General features: G+C 43.6%; 2 protein-coding genes across 5 annotated transcripts in view; both read right to left on the reverse strand.

Annotated features, from left to right (window-relative positions):
• The window catches only part of Rcd5 (microspherule protein Rcd5), a 101,330-nt gene that overhangs the window by 78,779 nt on the left and 7,498 nt on the right, over positions 1-15,053 (reverse strand). The gene's annotated exons all lie outside the window — the stretch shown is intronic.
• The window catches only part of LOC144111921 (TATA-box-binding protein-like), a 51,244-nt gene that overhangs the window by 5,190 nt on the left and 31,001 nt on the right, over positions 1-15,053 (reverse strand). For all 4 annotated transcript variants that reach the window (XM_077645012.1, XM_077645010.1, XM_077645024.1 and 1 more), the window contains 2 exons: positions 13,275-13,338; positions 10,242-10,345 (listed from right to left, as the gene is read on the reverse strand). In XM_077645012.1, coding sequence (XP_077501138.1) covers positions 10,242-10,345; positions 13,275-13,338 — 168 coding nt within the window. The remainder of the gene's footprint in view (positions 1-10,241; positions 10,346-13,274; positions 13,339-15,053) is intronic.

Raw genomic sequence — 15,053 nt, forward strand, 5'->3', positions numbered from 1 at the left:
TCTGGATATTAGGGGAGCCTACGACGTTATTCAAGAGTATTTGTGGGACATACTGGGTGCATTGGATGAGGAAGATTGAGTAATTAATCTTTTAAAAGATATATATGAAGGTAACAGAGTGCATATAAAATGGGGAAAAATGTATCAGGGCCTATAGAGATACAGCGGGGCTTAGGCAAGGATGTCCTCTGTCTCCTTTGTTGTTCATGTTGTACCTGCAAGGGTTAGACACCAAGCTAGTGAAGAGCGGACTAGGCTTCAACCTTTCTTTTTTAAAGGAAGGGGAATTAATTAAATAGTCATTACCGGGACTAATATACGCGGAAGACATAGTGCTATTGGCTGACAGCAAGGATGATTTGCAGAAGTTGATAGACATAAGCGGTACACAGGGAGATAGAATAGGTTTCAAGTTTAGTAAGGAAAAATCTGCAGTCATGATATTTAATGATGAGGGCGTCGAGTATATAATAAAAGAGTTCACGCTAGAAGTAGTGGATGAGTACAAGTATCTTTGGGTGTGGATAAATAACAGTGCTGAGTATCTGACAGAGCATAAAAAATATGTAATGAATAAAGCTACTAGGAATGCAGCTGACATGAAAAAATAGGGCACTGTGGAATTACAATAGGTATGAAGTGGTAAGAGGGATCTGGAAAGGGCTGATGGTTCCTAGCCGGACTTTCGGTAATGCGGTTCTGTGCATGAGACCACATGTTCAAGCAAGGTTAGAAGTCAAACAATGCAGCGTCGGAAGGCTAGCTTTGGGAGCACATGGCAACACACCAAATCAGGGAATACAGAGTGATATGAGATGGGCGTTGTTTGAGAGCAGAGAAGCTAGCAGTAAGATAGCATTTGAGGAGTGATTGAGAAAAGTGGGGGAAAAGCAGTGGGCTAGGAAAGTTTTCAGATACCTGCACATAAGGAATGTTGACACGAAATGGAGAAAGCCAACTAGAAAATTGGCAAGCAAATATATGGACAGCACTAGGGGGGCAAATCAGCAATTATCAGTTAATAAAAAGGTTAAAGAAACAGAGAGCTCTGTGGAAAACAGGAATGCTGACGAAATCGGCACTTAGAACATACAGGATCATTAAGCAGGAAGTTGCCAAAGAAAATACCTATTATAATTGTAAGGGAAGCTCTTTGTTGTTTGAGGCCAGGACGCGAGTTTTGCGGACTAAGACATATAGTCAGGTACCACGAGATAGACACGTTGTGTGTTGCGTGCGAAGAGAAGGAAACAGCTGAACACTTGGTACTTTTCTGTAAAGGGCTTCACCCTACAGTGGAGATCAGCGGGGCTTATTTATCCAAGGCATTGAGGTCTAAGGACAGAGAAGAGAAAGTATATTTTAAACGGGTAGAAGTAACCAAGCAAAGGTTATCTGATTGGTGGCTAAAATCAAGACAAGCGTAAAATTTCATAAGTCATGGATAGGTGGCTTGAGCCACCGCCCAATTTAAATGGTTCAGACTTATCCATCCATCCATCCATGAACGTCCAAACAACTACTCAGTACCACAAAGCGCCTTCTGTTGAATCATGTCTACAGTAACTCACCCTGCACGACAAACAACCTGTAAGAATGTTCCACGAGGAATCTGAGAATATATGGGCGATGCACTTGGTTATGGAGGGTTCATCTGTTCGGTCTGCCACAGTAATGATTGTGGAAACTTGTAGCCATCAGGCTTCACAATGAATATTTCGAGTCATGCTAAAGTGAACTCTAGTTGTGTTTTGTTTGGACAGCATTATCCATCACTGCGCGAGTTAGTTTTGCTGGTTGTTGGCTACGCTCTCAAGTGCGGAAACCGTGCTTCGTGCAATGGATGAAGTAGTTATTCCTGAAATCAGCCAGCTTTTGTAGCGTTTTCCACAGCTTGAAACAATTAAGAAAATTTAACCCACATTTAAAGAATGCCATAATCATCATCATCAGCCTGACTACACCCACTGCAGGGCAAATGCTTCTCCCATGTCTCTCCAATTAACCCTGTCCTTTGCCAGCTGCGCACACACTATGCCTGCAAAGTTCTTAATCTCATCTGCCCAATAACCTTCTGCCGCCCCCTGCTACCAAATTTCAAGAAACTTTCTGGGAAAATAAACTGTGTTAAGTTGGCAAGTACATACGATAGCACTTCCTCTGTGAGCTAAAACTCTAAGGGCCAAAATTCTCTATTGCAGCATCCTGAAATCTTGAAGGTGCTTCACTGCATTCCTGGAGACGTTATAATGATGAAACGAGTTTCTTTTCTTAAATGAGCCAAAGTTTGCAGTAATGGAAAGTTCAAACATAGGTTCTACTTCAAAAAAAGAAACTGTGAGAGCAAAGCAAGAGGTTAAGCCTCGAAAATCTGAGCACAAATCCTTGTTTGAATAAAAAATGAGGCAGATCCTCCTGATGCATCGAACAAAATGATGATGCACTGATCAAAATGTTGATGCACTTAACAAAATGCTCTGGAAAAAAACCACTCAGAAGACCGAACACAGCGAAGAGACGAGGCACACACACGACGAATGGACTAGTAACTGCGCTTTATTGAATGAAACAGTCTCACAGGAAAAGGTGGCAAAGCTTGCCCAGCTCAGTCAAACAATCTACATCTAAAGATAAGCTGTGATCCAGCTCCGTTGCGAAAGGAAGCTCAGTTCCTTCTGTATAAGGTAGAAAGAAGGATTTCTGATGCAATCATCCCCTCGCATACTAATGAGGAACGCTTCGAGAATTTCGCGCTCAACTTTTCCCTTGCCTCTGGCAACAATACTAACATTTGAAAACAGCGTGTAGCAGCCCAATTCCAGGCAATGTCGAGGCAAGTTAGTGCCGTCAGTAGAAGAGTGTTGTGGTGCTCTCTCAATCTTTTACCGGCCTGTTTGGCCAATGTATACTTTTTCGCAGGCCAGCGGAATTCTGTATACCACACCTGTGGCACAGGTGACGTAGCGGTTTTCATGCTGCGTTGAACAGACCGGATGATAAGTTCTGCCACATCCAACACGTGAGAACCGGCGTGAGAGCTTGCAGGGTGCAGAAAACACAACATTAATGCCCTGCTTTCCAGCGACCTTTTTGATGCTATGGGATACTTTATGCACATAAGGCATGACTTCAATATTTCTTTTTTCAACTGTCATTCGGTCCACCTTTTAACGTCTTTAACCTTGATCTTTTGCAACAGCATTTCTGACACTGCCCTCAAGAGCTCTTTCCGAAAACCTGCCGCCTCCAAGCGTTCAAACTGGTTATCGACGCCTGCCTTCACGCTGTGGTGGCAACTCTTTTGCAATGCATTACGAAAGCAGATCATAGCAATCCCTCTCTTGACAATCTTGGAGTGAGCTAACGAGTACGGTAATAAGGACTTCTTAGTTCTAGGCATGAAGCACCAGCAAACATGGCCATCATCACGAAATGTTATTCGAAGTTCTAATAATCTAATCCAGTGGTTAGTGGGTAGTTCATATGTAAAACTAAGGGCACTCGAGCAAGCTTTAGAAGCTGTCAAAATCTGGTTTTCATCCATGTGCAATGAGGCACTGGGCAAAAGATTCAATAGAATCAGGAAATCATCAACATGTCTAAAAATTCTGCTCACACGTTTCTCAAAAAGAACGCCTTGCAATGTGTTGTCAAACTTTGCTATAAATATCTGGCACAATACTGGTGGTACGCTTGCCAAAATACAGATTCCTTTTTTCTGAACGAACATGACATCCTTAAAATCAACAACAGTGGAAGAAAGTTGTTAATATCTCAAGGAACGCTGCTTTTATTAAACTAGCAGTCTCCAAAACTTATGACAGCGTAGAACACTCCATCCTAACACATACTTTACAGTCTCTTCAGTTTCCAGATTATTTAGTAGCTTGGTGATCTGCATTTCTCTATAACAGTAAATTCTGTTATGTCCATAATGGTGTTCATTCAAAGTACAAACAAACGACAGGTGTACCACAAGGAGCTGTCCTATCTCCAGTGCTGTTTAATATTCGGCTTCCATTACTCTCCATCGCCATGTTCACACTTGCGTCCATGCAGAAGATGTTGCGTTTTTTGTGGCTGCACCTGATATAAATTCCCTCTATGATCAGTTGTAATCATATTTGAGCACTCATGAGCATGGTTGAGCAGCTTGCACCTGAAGTTAAATGTTAACAAGTGCACAGTCTTTGTTTTCCCTCTACAGGATCCTGTAGTGGTCTCTCTTACATGTCAATTACAGCCAATACCTCAGGTTCAATCCCTAAAATATCTAGGAGGCATTTATGATGAGAAACTCGCCTGATGGCCCCACATTGACCATGTCGCAGTGAAAGGGGCTTGTACCACGGGCATGTTCCCCAGATTGTGCTGTCACCAGCATAGCATGCGCAGATGCGCTAATAATGATTTGCATATTATACATCAGGTCCATTTCAGAGTTCAGATCTGTGTTGTTTTCAGGCTCAGCTACATACAAACTTCGTCCTCTCGTCTTTCTGAGGGGGAAGCGCTTCGAATGTGCCTTGGCCCCCACAAATTTGTGGCTACCAATGTGGTGCACCTTGAAGTCTGCATTCCTCCTCTCTTATCTAGACTTCACTTTCTAACTGTGCAGACTTACATAGGATTCTATGAATCACACTGCTACCGTTCGCAGAGCAATTCCTGTTGCCAGCCGACCTCTTTTTCTGGTGCCCGCAGGTTTTGTTTTCATACCCCACAGGTTGTGTTTGTGCAAAGACTACTTGAGCGTTTAGACGTGAAAATTGATAACATCCTTCCTGCATTAAGCAGTTGGCCCTCTGTCCAGATTGAGTTTTCGATGACATTTCCCCCAAAAATGCAAAACATTTACCACTCGGTATTCTAAATGGTCAACTATATCATTAAAGGACCCTACCTACAAATATTGCAATAGCAAGCGATGCCTCGCAATGCAATGAAAAGGCAGGTGTGGGAATATTCTATTTGCATTGACACTGGTCCTCTTCTCTGCGCCTTCCAGGTTTCACTCCTATTTTTCAAGCAGGTTATGGCAGTAGTACTTGTTCTATGGAAGCTAGACCCCTAATTACGACAGTAGCAGTCATTACCTATTCTTTACCTTTGTGTTCGTTCCTCGCAGCACATGTTGACGCTCCCACTTAAAACACGTTAAACCTGCTTCCTTCACATTTGAGCCTTGTTCATTTATTATGGGTTTCCAGTCACAGCAGTGTGACAGTAAATGAGATACCTGATGACCTCGCAAGGCTTCCCTAAGTGGCTCTGTGTTGCCTATCCTCCTGGCTACAGCCTATATCACAGCATCTGGGTTTTGGCGACGTGCGTTATTAAGCGCACAAGACACAGCACTTTTAGCATCGGCGGATTATCAGCACCTGAGGTACTGTTGGAGCACGAAAGTTTGCCATTCTTGGCAGCTTAAGTATCAGTGACGAGACCGCGCTGCCGTATCTCTACTCTAAATTTCTATCCACACAGGTTTGGTTTGGCGCTATCTCTCTGTGCATTTTGCCACGAGCCTGAATCTTCATTTTTGGCTCTATTGTCGCCGTTTCACCTCTCTGAGAAGAAGGTTGCTGGAGGAGCCCTTGCAGCATATTGGCCTTAGTTTGAGAAGCCCGCTCTAGCTACCATTTGGCACCACCATACGTGTTTTCAGCCACAAATCTGTTTGTGCCGCTGTTCAAAATTTCTTGCTAGTCTCATCGACTGCCATGGCAAGTGTTACAATATTTTCTTTTCCGTGCATTACAGTTTGACTTACTTATTCTTTTTTAATACCACTATCTTTTTTATTCCAAACTCTTATCCCTGCTCAGGCTATGCCCTTCTTGAGGCAGAATTCACCAGTGTTGCTTTCCTACGTGCTCTTCTTTTGCCTTTATTGAGTACAGGTGAATAGTAACCTCTGCCTCCTGATTCTTGGCCGATCCCCCAGTGAAGGTATGTGCCATCTTTTGAAAGGCTAACAACAACAACATCCAACATGCACAAAAAGTTATTGTCCCGTCTTCAATCTCCTAGTTAACAGGTCCCCTGTCATTTCGACATCCAATCTGTCAGCCTATGCCCTATTACTACTTCTATTTTCCCCTCTAAACACCCCTATTCCCAGCAATTCATCGACTGTGTCTTCGCCACTCCCCCGTAGTGAGTATCTGCAATCTTTATTTGAGGCCAACCAACCAACACGACCACACGCTACCTTGCTGCAGTGTCTCTGACGATCCTTGCTGAAATGAGAGAAAGCAAGATCTTCAGTGCCTCTAATTAGGGATCTGGCAAACTTGAGATCCAGACTGAAAATGCCTAGCCCACTAAAACAATCCAGCCTTATGCACATCCCATGCAGATGGCAGGAAAGCGACGTAACAATGAAGACTCAAAATCTCTGGTAGCAGAAGAAAAAACAAATGCAACTAAGGCACGATGACTCTGCTGTTATTGTTGCTCTAGTTACGTAGCACATACCCACGACGGGGGTTAGGCCAGGGTTCAGTAAAGAGGGCCAAGAGAAGAAGGTAAACTGGTGCCAAGCTATTGGTTGTTCCTTGGGTAATAAGTCAGAGGTTAATTAAAGTGGAAATTAAAAAATGGGAAACAAGATCACAGAATTTAGTACATTAAAATTACTGAAAGATTTTTAAATGATTAAATTTTGCATACAATTAGCAAGGGAATCTAACAGAAGCTTTAAGTAATTGTGGAGGTATCAGAAAACTTGATGCAATGCAAAACCTTCGGCTCTCGCACCGAAGGAGTGCAAAAGCGGGACCGACAAAGTAAATCCCAACTTTGTAATGGGAATTTCTTGATGGGTCCTTCTCTGATGCGTGAACCTCCGGCAAGATGGTAGGAATTGTTCCAATATTTCTACTTCCCCACAAGTCATGCAAAGGTTTGTGGGAGACTGAGCCCGCATCTACATAAGTAAAGATTTAAGCGGGGGATCCTGCACTGCATGAGAGTCATCGCTACCTCACACTGCCGGGATTTACACGCACGAGCCTTCCACGGGTACATGAGATGTAGGCAGTCAGCGGTAAAGAGCAAGGGATCGTTGCACGTGGCTTCTATATACTGAAAACTCTGAATATGAGACATTCCGAACAGAATGAGATTAGGGATGCTACAGGCAACAGGTGCATTCAGGGCTGAGTTTGCCAAGAATTCTGCTGCATCATTTTGAAATATATCGCAGTGACCTGGAATCCAAACGAAGCGCACCTCTTTCACACATCACGGAATAGAAGACCTTGTGAGCGGCTAAAAAGAGTGTTTCTTGTGGACACCAGTGCCAACAAAACAGAGAGACAATCTGAGACGAATATCACCTGGGAAACATTGGAGAGAATTTTCAAAGCAGCCAGCCCAAGAGCCATAAACTCCACTAAAAATATGGGCGCATAATCCGGGACTCGAACTGAAAAGCTCAAAAAGAAAAAAGATTTTCAAAATACCAACCACTGCCTTCTGGCCAGCCCTAGACGCATCTGTAGCAATCCCAGTGTGACGTGGAAAATTTTCAAGGTGATCAGAGTGGGCACCAGTTAGTGCCCTGGCAGACAGATGCTTCGCATTAGGTGGGAAAATAAAACCAAAACCAATATCCACAGGGGACATTGCGCAAACAACTCTACGTACAAATTTCAGATCCACACCAATGTTCGATACTAGGTTCTGAGTAAAAACAACGTGAGGGAGGCTGAAGCTTGGCCAATGGTGAGTGCGAAAGAGAGCTGGGTGGGGGACAAAAATAGGTGTAGCCATACCAGGAGCAGACTCAAATGCCTACAAAAAAATTCTGACTGCTAAAAGGTGAAAACAGGAGTTAAGGTCGGGAACACGAGCTTCCAGGTACAGAACTGCGGTGGAAACTGAGGGCGACCTAGGCAGAGGCGCAGTGCGCGCCTTTCTGACAGCAGTAACGGATGAAGCTTATAGTTAGGAGAGCTAGAAAAGAGTATGCCGCCAAATTCCAAAGTAGATGCATTTGTAGAAAGAAGCGTGTCCCGGCACATGCCAAGAGAGTGAGAGGGAGAGAATGATGAATGGAGTGGCAGGGAGGTTAACAAGGCGACGCCCAGTATGCTACCCTACATGTGGAAAGGGGAACGGAGGGAGAGACAGAAAAAGAAGAGAAGAAAGGGAGATCACTTTTCCACACCGTTGGCCATTACTACAAGGCCAAATTCTTATTACTTGTTCATAGTAGCCTACAGAGTGCATGCTCACCTTTCTCAACGTTAGTCTTGATGTGGGGCCGCCATTCCATATTAGCATCATAAGCAATGCCTAGCTACATCAAAGGTTCCACCTGTGGTATGTTGTTCGAGTGATAGTGTAACAAGATATATAAAGGCATGTTGGACTGAAAATTGAAAAACTAGCACGCAACTTTTGTGCACATTTAATACCAAATTAATGTTATCCAGCCAAACCTCAAGTGCACTGAGATAAGCCTGGGGAGAAAGATATAGGGCATGAATGTCTGTTGCAGACACAAAGAAAGCTGTGTCGTCTGCGTAAACATAAACTAACGTCAGGGTGTACAGGACTCTAGCACATCATCATATAGAAAATAAGTGCACAGAACTTTGTGGCACACCTCTGGTCTGGGCATAGGTGTCTGAGTTGAAGCAGCCGTCAGTGCAAAGGAACTGCCGTCCTGTTAAAAATTCCTAGATCCACGCATACATGTAGAATGGCGGGTGTATCAATGATAATTTGGTGAGAAGCATAGAATGTTCAACACTGCCGTATGCTTTAGCAATGTTAAGCGTCAATAACGCTTATACTTCGTTGTTGCGCATAGCAAGACGGATTATGCTCTCTAAATTGACATGGGCAGACTATATTGAGCATCCGCAATGAAAGCCATTCTGGGCAGAGCTCAATGCGGTGATTTCCGAAACATGTTTTGATAGGCGACTATGCAGAAGTATTTCTATGAGCTTTACCAAATTGGATGTTATAGCTATTCTACGAATATTATCAATATGAAAATCTTTCATTGAATCTTTTAAGAGTAATATTATTTTCACCACCTTCCAGGACTGCAGCACCCATGTTTCCAATGATTCATTGACCAGATCGAGGAGTTCGTGAGTGAACTCTTGGGCTAAGATTTTCAGCCCACCGACAGAGTCAGAAGCGAGGTGACGGAACCAGCAAGCCAAGGCAGCAGTCAATAACGAGGCTCCAATGAGGCATTCACGAAATAGATTCAGGACAACCTGCTCGGGTACAGCTCCTCGACATGGGACTGGTTGTGGCTTGAGAACCTCTCTGCCGTGCTTGTGCCTCAGCAGCCGATGTTCTTGTTGCAGCTTCCAGACAGCAATCTCTCAGCGACAACTTTCGACCATATGCGTTACAACAGTCATAACCATCCTCTGAGTTTTTAACATGATAGCACTAAGGCTCCCTTTGCAGAAAACTCACATCAGGGGTGTATGTCAGGATTGAAAATAAGTGAAAACAGTACTTGTAATGTAAATTAGAGGTACTTGATTTTAATGCAAAGTAAAAGTGCAAAATTTCATTCAGTTTTTGAAAACACGGCCCTTGGGTCGCTAGCCACGCTACGGACTCTGTCACGTTGGACTGTCCATTTGCCTGAGATACAGCGAAGGGTGATGTGTGGTAGTGGTGACTTAATTTGAACCTTTTTAATATGGTAATTAGTGGAACAAACTAGAGACGTGAAACTTGCTTAGATACGAATTAAAGTAAGAATATATGCACACAATGCAGTGTGGAAGAGCTCAAAGACAATAGGGAAACTGCGTTATCTGTGATAAATGTGTGAATGTGAACAAAGAACAGTAACTGTGTGTAAACAGAAACCACTGTTAAAGCTGTCGCGTCATACCCTTAAATGCGCAGTTTAAGTGTCTTCCTAATTTTTCTACACTGGACTATCCATGAACACGAAATACCTCTGCGTTTAAGAAAAAAAAGTTTTGGTTGGAGACATCTCAGAGACGTATAAGGAACTGACAACTGCTTGCTGCACTCCACTGAAATGGATCTGATTGTTAGGTGCTGCTCCAAAATATTTGCATCAAGAATTCTTTCTAAAAAGGTTTTAACGGAATAAAATTAACAACATGCACACAATCAACACACACAGCACCTAAAAAGCTGCTCACTGCAATAAGATGCTGTACTTTTCATAGATTTCATGGCTGGCATTTTAGGACAAGGTAATAGAAAGCAAAAAATCGTACCTCGCGAGCCCTCTTCTCGCCAGGAGGAGGCCTTCAAGACGAATCATAAATCCAACGTCACAGGATGCCACAATATTCACAATCTTGAAGTTGAGGAAATGTGCCTGCAATGTTGTCAACAAGCATAGATTGCCGGTCACCAGCCAAATACAAAGCGGTACAGCCACAGTTCTCTCATACTTTAAATGACGGTGAAACTCAAGCTGAAGTTTGTCCGGAGTTAAACAATTACAGGATTGCACTCAGGTCTGCTTAAGAGCGCAAATGCGAAAGCCTTTCCCTGTCCTCATTCTACTTTCATTTTTCATTTTCTGTTTTACGCGACAGCGTATGCAGCTCATTCGGTCGAAATGCCGTCGGCGTCGTAGTAGTAGTTGTTGTAGTAGTGGGCACCGCCCGTCGGAAATATTCCTTCCCTTGTGGCACGGTTTGTGTCTCCACCGAGTGAGACAGGCGTCATTTCACCTCCTTAAATTGTTCAACGGGCAAGGCGTCGTGCCGAATGGGCCGATGGCATTCTGTGGAATGGCCCTTGGCAACGCTGCAACACAGTGTCGCATCCCACTGTTAAAGATGAAGCTTAAGCGTTTTTCTCTATTTTTTCTCTATTTTTGTTTTCATATTTTCTTGTTTTTACATTTTATTTATTTTTATTTCATTACATATGCGTTACTTGAGAACTGTTGCTTAATCAACTTTTGCACATTTATTTCATTTAAAACACAACTTAAGAGTGACAGTTTTTGCGAAAACTTCCGTCGACAACTTCCGTTACTGCTTCTGTCTACAACATCTGTCCACGCCACTCATGAGCCAAGAAAGTCTTTCGCCTTAAAACGGACGCTACCAGCGCCACCGCCGACCAAAATGCTATGAGCGGGAGCCCGCACAAGCTATGTGTATAACTGGTTGTGAAACGGAATACTGAGATACCTTTAACGTAGCGTGTACCTTTAGCATAGCGTAGCGCTTATTGCGAAGTGCCAATGCGCATACGCACATGCAGCCCTGAGGACAGCAGATGCACCACGCTCTCATAGAGCCCTGAAACCTATCGCTTCGAGACCAATCAGCGCCTGTGCAGTGGAAGGGCGTGGTATATTAAGCGGTAGCGGTACGCGCTATGCTAAAGGTACAGTCTCGGTCAAAAGTCTTAAGGCCAAAGGCTTTTCGTTTCAGCCGCATAGCAGAGCCATTACAGCACTCTTAAAGACCGAATGACCTTGAAATGCTAGCAGAAGGTTCCTTCTTGCGATAGAGAAGCTTCCTGCTTGATTTATGTTTTGAACGGAGCTACAGCTGAACGCTGCTGCCTCAAGACTTTTGACCAAGACTGTACCTTTACGTGCCCATGGCGTTTTCCTTGAAGGAAAATGCAACCGTGGTATCGCACCTTTATTTGCTACTGCTAGCCGCACCGCTCGAAAAAAAAAAAGTGTCATGGCTGGCATAATGCACGCCTGGTTATTTCTTGTAGAGGCCTGTCAGGTTTACACACCACACTATAATCCAATTAAAGGCGCACCGAGGACAAATTGAAAGCTGCCCTGTTAAGAATATGGTCTAGTTCTGATCATTAAAAGGCCACTCTAACAGGGCACGGAGTATCTATAAGGTAGCAAAAAGGCAAAAAATTAAACAGAGGTCTCCCCATCAGCGGCCAATTTCGTACACCCAAATTTTGGGCGCGGATCCCGGGGGCTGCGCCACATGGCTCATTCACTTGAAAACGATGGCAACCCACCCTTTTCGGTAAGGACATCAAGAGTTTGAATCGACCATCGGGAAGATTCTCACAACCAATTTTTCCCGCAATTGAAGTGTTTTTTGATGCCGAGAAAGTGTCGACATACCCAGAAAGAGCCAAGGAATCAATTGATACTTGAACTAATAATTGCCCGGAGTTCACCTCAGCGTCCCTTCAACCGCGGACTGTGCTCATCACCCTTCGGTACCCATGCAAACAAGCTCTATACGACAAGTTGCGCTAGAAGGCAATTAGGTGTGTCGTGTTTGTTGCTTGCCAGCCTGCACTGGAGACAATATCAGATCAAATTTATTAGACTCTCATTACCAGGGTCTATCACTGCTCTTACTCTTTCAACACAGAGCAGTCTATTCCTATATTACTATACATACACTGCCTACTCATGCTCCAATGGCCACGTGTGCTCACCTGTCTATAAACCTTTATCTGCAAAGGGCTGCAGGCCTTTAGCGGAGGGAGGTTAGATCATCATGAGTGCACCCACTACAGTACAAAGGCCTCTCTCATATATCTCCAATTCACCCTGTGCTGAATCTTCAGCCCGTTGTGCCTTACATGCAGGCTGAGCAACATTATTTTTCTTTCTTGTTTCTCTGTCTACACTAATATATTGTCCTGAACCAGCTGCGCCCACCCCACCTCCGCAAATTAAGAAATCTCATTCACCCATCTAACCTTCTGCCGCCCCCTGCTACGCTTGCTTCTCTTGGAATCCAGTCTGTTACCCTCAAGAAAAATTGGTTATCTTGCCTTCACATTACATGCCCTCCGAAGACCATTTCTTCTATCTTTATTTCGACTATCATGTCTAGCCCTTGTTTGATCTCTGACCTACTCTGCCCTGTTCCTGTCTCTTAATGTTACACTTATCATTTTTCTTTGCACAGCTTACTGGGTTGTCCTTAAGATGACTCCTTTCCGTCAGCCTATATGTTTACGCCCCACAGGTAAGTACTGGTAAGACGCAGCTATTATATGCTCTTCTCTGAAGGATATTGATGAGCTGCCATTGCTGACCTGAGAGAATCAGCCAAGTACGCTCCACCCCATTCTTATTCTAGTTTCTTAACTAGAATAAGAAAGAATAAGAAAGCGCTGTGTCTTGTGTGTAGCAGTTTCTCTACACAAAGTAGGTTCCCAGACCGCACATTTTCCTCTAGCGTATTTTCTGATGGTGAATTTTTTTAGAGGCGCGGGTACAACTGTAGTTTAGTTAGATATTAGTAAGCCCATTATCCTACTTCTTGTAAAGAAAATGTCCTTACGTCAAAGCCCAGTTTCTGTATGATTCGGGCAAACTTCCTTGAAGCAAGTTTGGCCTTCATTTCACTGCAAAGCAAAAGGCATAAATTTACGTATTTGGCTTATGTTAATTGCACATATTAGCATGCAATAAACAACTATTCCATGCCAGTGCTTCAGTCTCCGATCATCACTGCAAAACAAATAACAAATAATTTTTCTCCTCATGCTTCAAGAATGCCAATTCCTTTCTCTTCCAACTCAAAACATTCATCATCGTCATCATGACTATGCCCACTGCAGGGCAAAGAGGCCTCTCCCATGTCTCTCCAATAAACCCTCTTCTTTGCCAGCTGCGCCCACCCTATGCCTGCAAATTTCTTAATATCATCCGCCCACCGAACTTTCTGCCGCCCCTGCTACGCTTGCCTTACCTTGGAAACCACTCCATTACCCTTAAGGACCAGTGGTTATCTTGCCTTCACATTACATGCCCTGGCCAAGCCCATTTATTCCTCTCGATTTCGACTAGGAAGTCATCAACCCGCGTTTGTTCCCTCACCCACTCTGCCCACTTCTGGTCTCTTAATGTTACACCCATCATTTTCTTTCCATGGCTCGCTGCCTTGTCCTTAACTTAAGCTGAACCTTTTTCATTAGCCTCCATGTTTCTGCCCCGTACGTGAGTACCAGTAAGATACAGCTGCTGTACGCTTTTCTCTTGAGGGATATCGGTAAACTGCCATTCATGATCTGAGAGAACCTGTCCTAAGTAGACATACTCCTTTAACAGTTCCAGCACCTCGCTACCAATTGTGAACTGCTGTTCTCTTGAGAGACTGTTGAACATTACTTTGGTTTTCTGCATATTAATTTTTAGACCCACCGTTCTGCTATGCCCGTGTAACTCATTGATCATGCAATGCAGCTCATCTCCTGAGTGACTACGGAAGGTAATGCCATCGGCCAATTGCAAATTAGTCAGGTATTGTCCATTAACTCTCATCCCCAACAGTTCTCTATATAGGCCTCGGACCACTTCCTGTAAACACATGGTGAATAGCCTTGGCGAGGTCGTGTCTCCCGGCCTGACATCCTTCCTTGCTAGAATTTTATTGCTCACTTTATGAAGGACTATAGCAGGTGTGCAGTTGTTATAGGTATATTCCAGTATTTTCACATAAGGCTCTTCTACGCCCTCATTTCACAATGCCTGCTGTGGTTTCCACTGAGTCAAATGCTGTCTCATAATCAATGAACGCTACATATAGGGGTTGGTTATATTCTGAGCATTTCTCCATCACCTGACGTATAGTGTGAGTATGGCCGATTGTCGAGTATGCTTTACAAAATCCTGCCTGATCATTTGGTTGACTGAAGTGTAAGATTCTCCTGATTCTATTTGCGATTACCTTAGCAAATACCTTGTAGGCAATGGACAGAAAGCTGATTAGTCTGTATTTTTTCAATTCCTCACAAACAGTCGCAATGGTAGGAAACGGTGGCACCAAAATAAGGAGACTTTAATTATACACGAGATTGTAAAACCGCTTTTTCTTTCTAAGATGCATATTCGTCAAAACAATTGAATGACACTGCCTGTCCACCATTCCAGTTTTCAATAAGCATGTGCAGTTCAATCGGGAAAAACATATGATGAGGCCCAGAAACATACTGCACTCCAGTAAGATATCGTGTGGTATCAGAAGTTGAAAGAGACAACAGAAAAAGTTTTGTCATCAGATGAAATTTGTTGTAATGTTTTTGCTCAAACACCGTTAGTAACGGCAGAAATGTTTGTA

This window comes from Amblyomma americanum, chromosome 1, assembly GCF_052857255.1.
Source record: "Amblyomma americanum isolate KBUSLIRL-KWMA chromosome 1, ASM5285725v1, whole genome shotgun sequence".
NCBI classification, from domain to species: domain Eukaryota; kingdom Metazoa; phylum Arthropoda; class Arachnida; order Ixodida; family Ixodidae; genus Amblyomma; species Amblyomma americanum.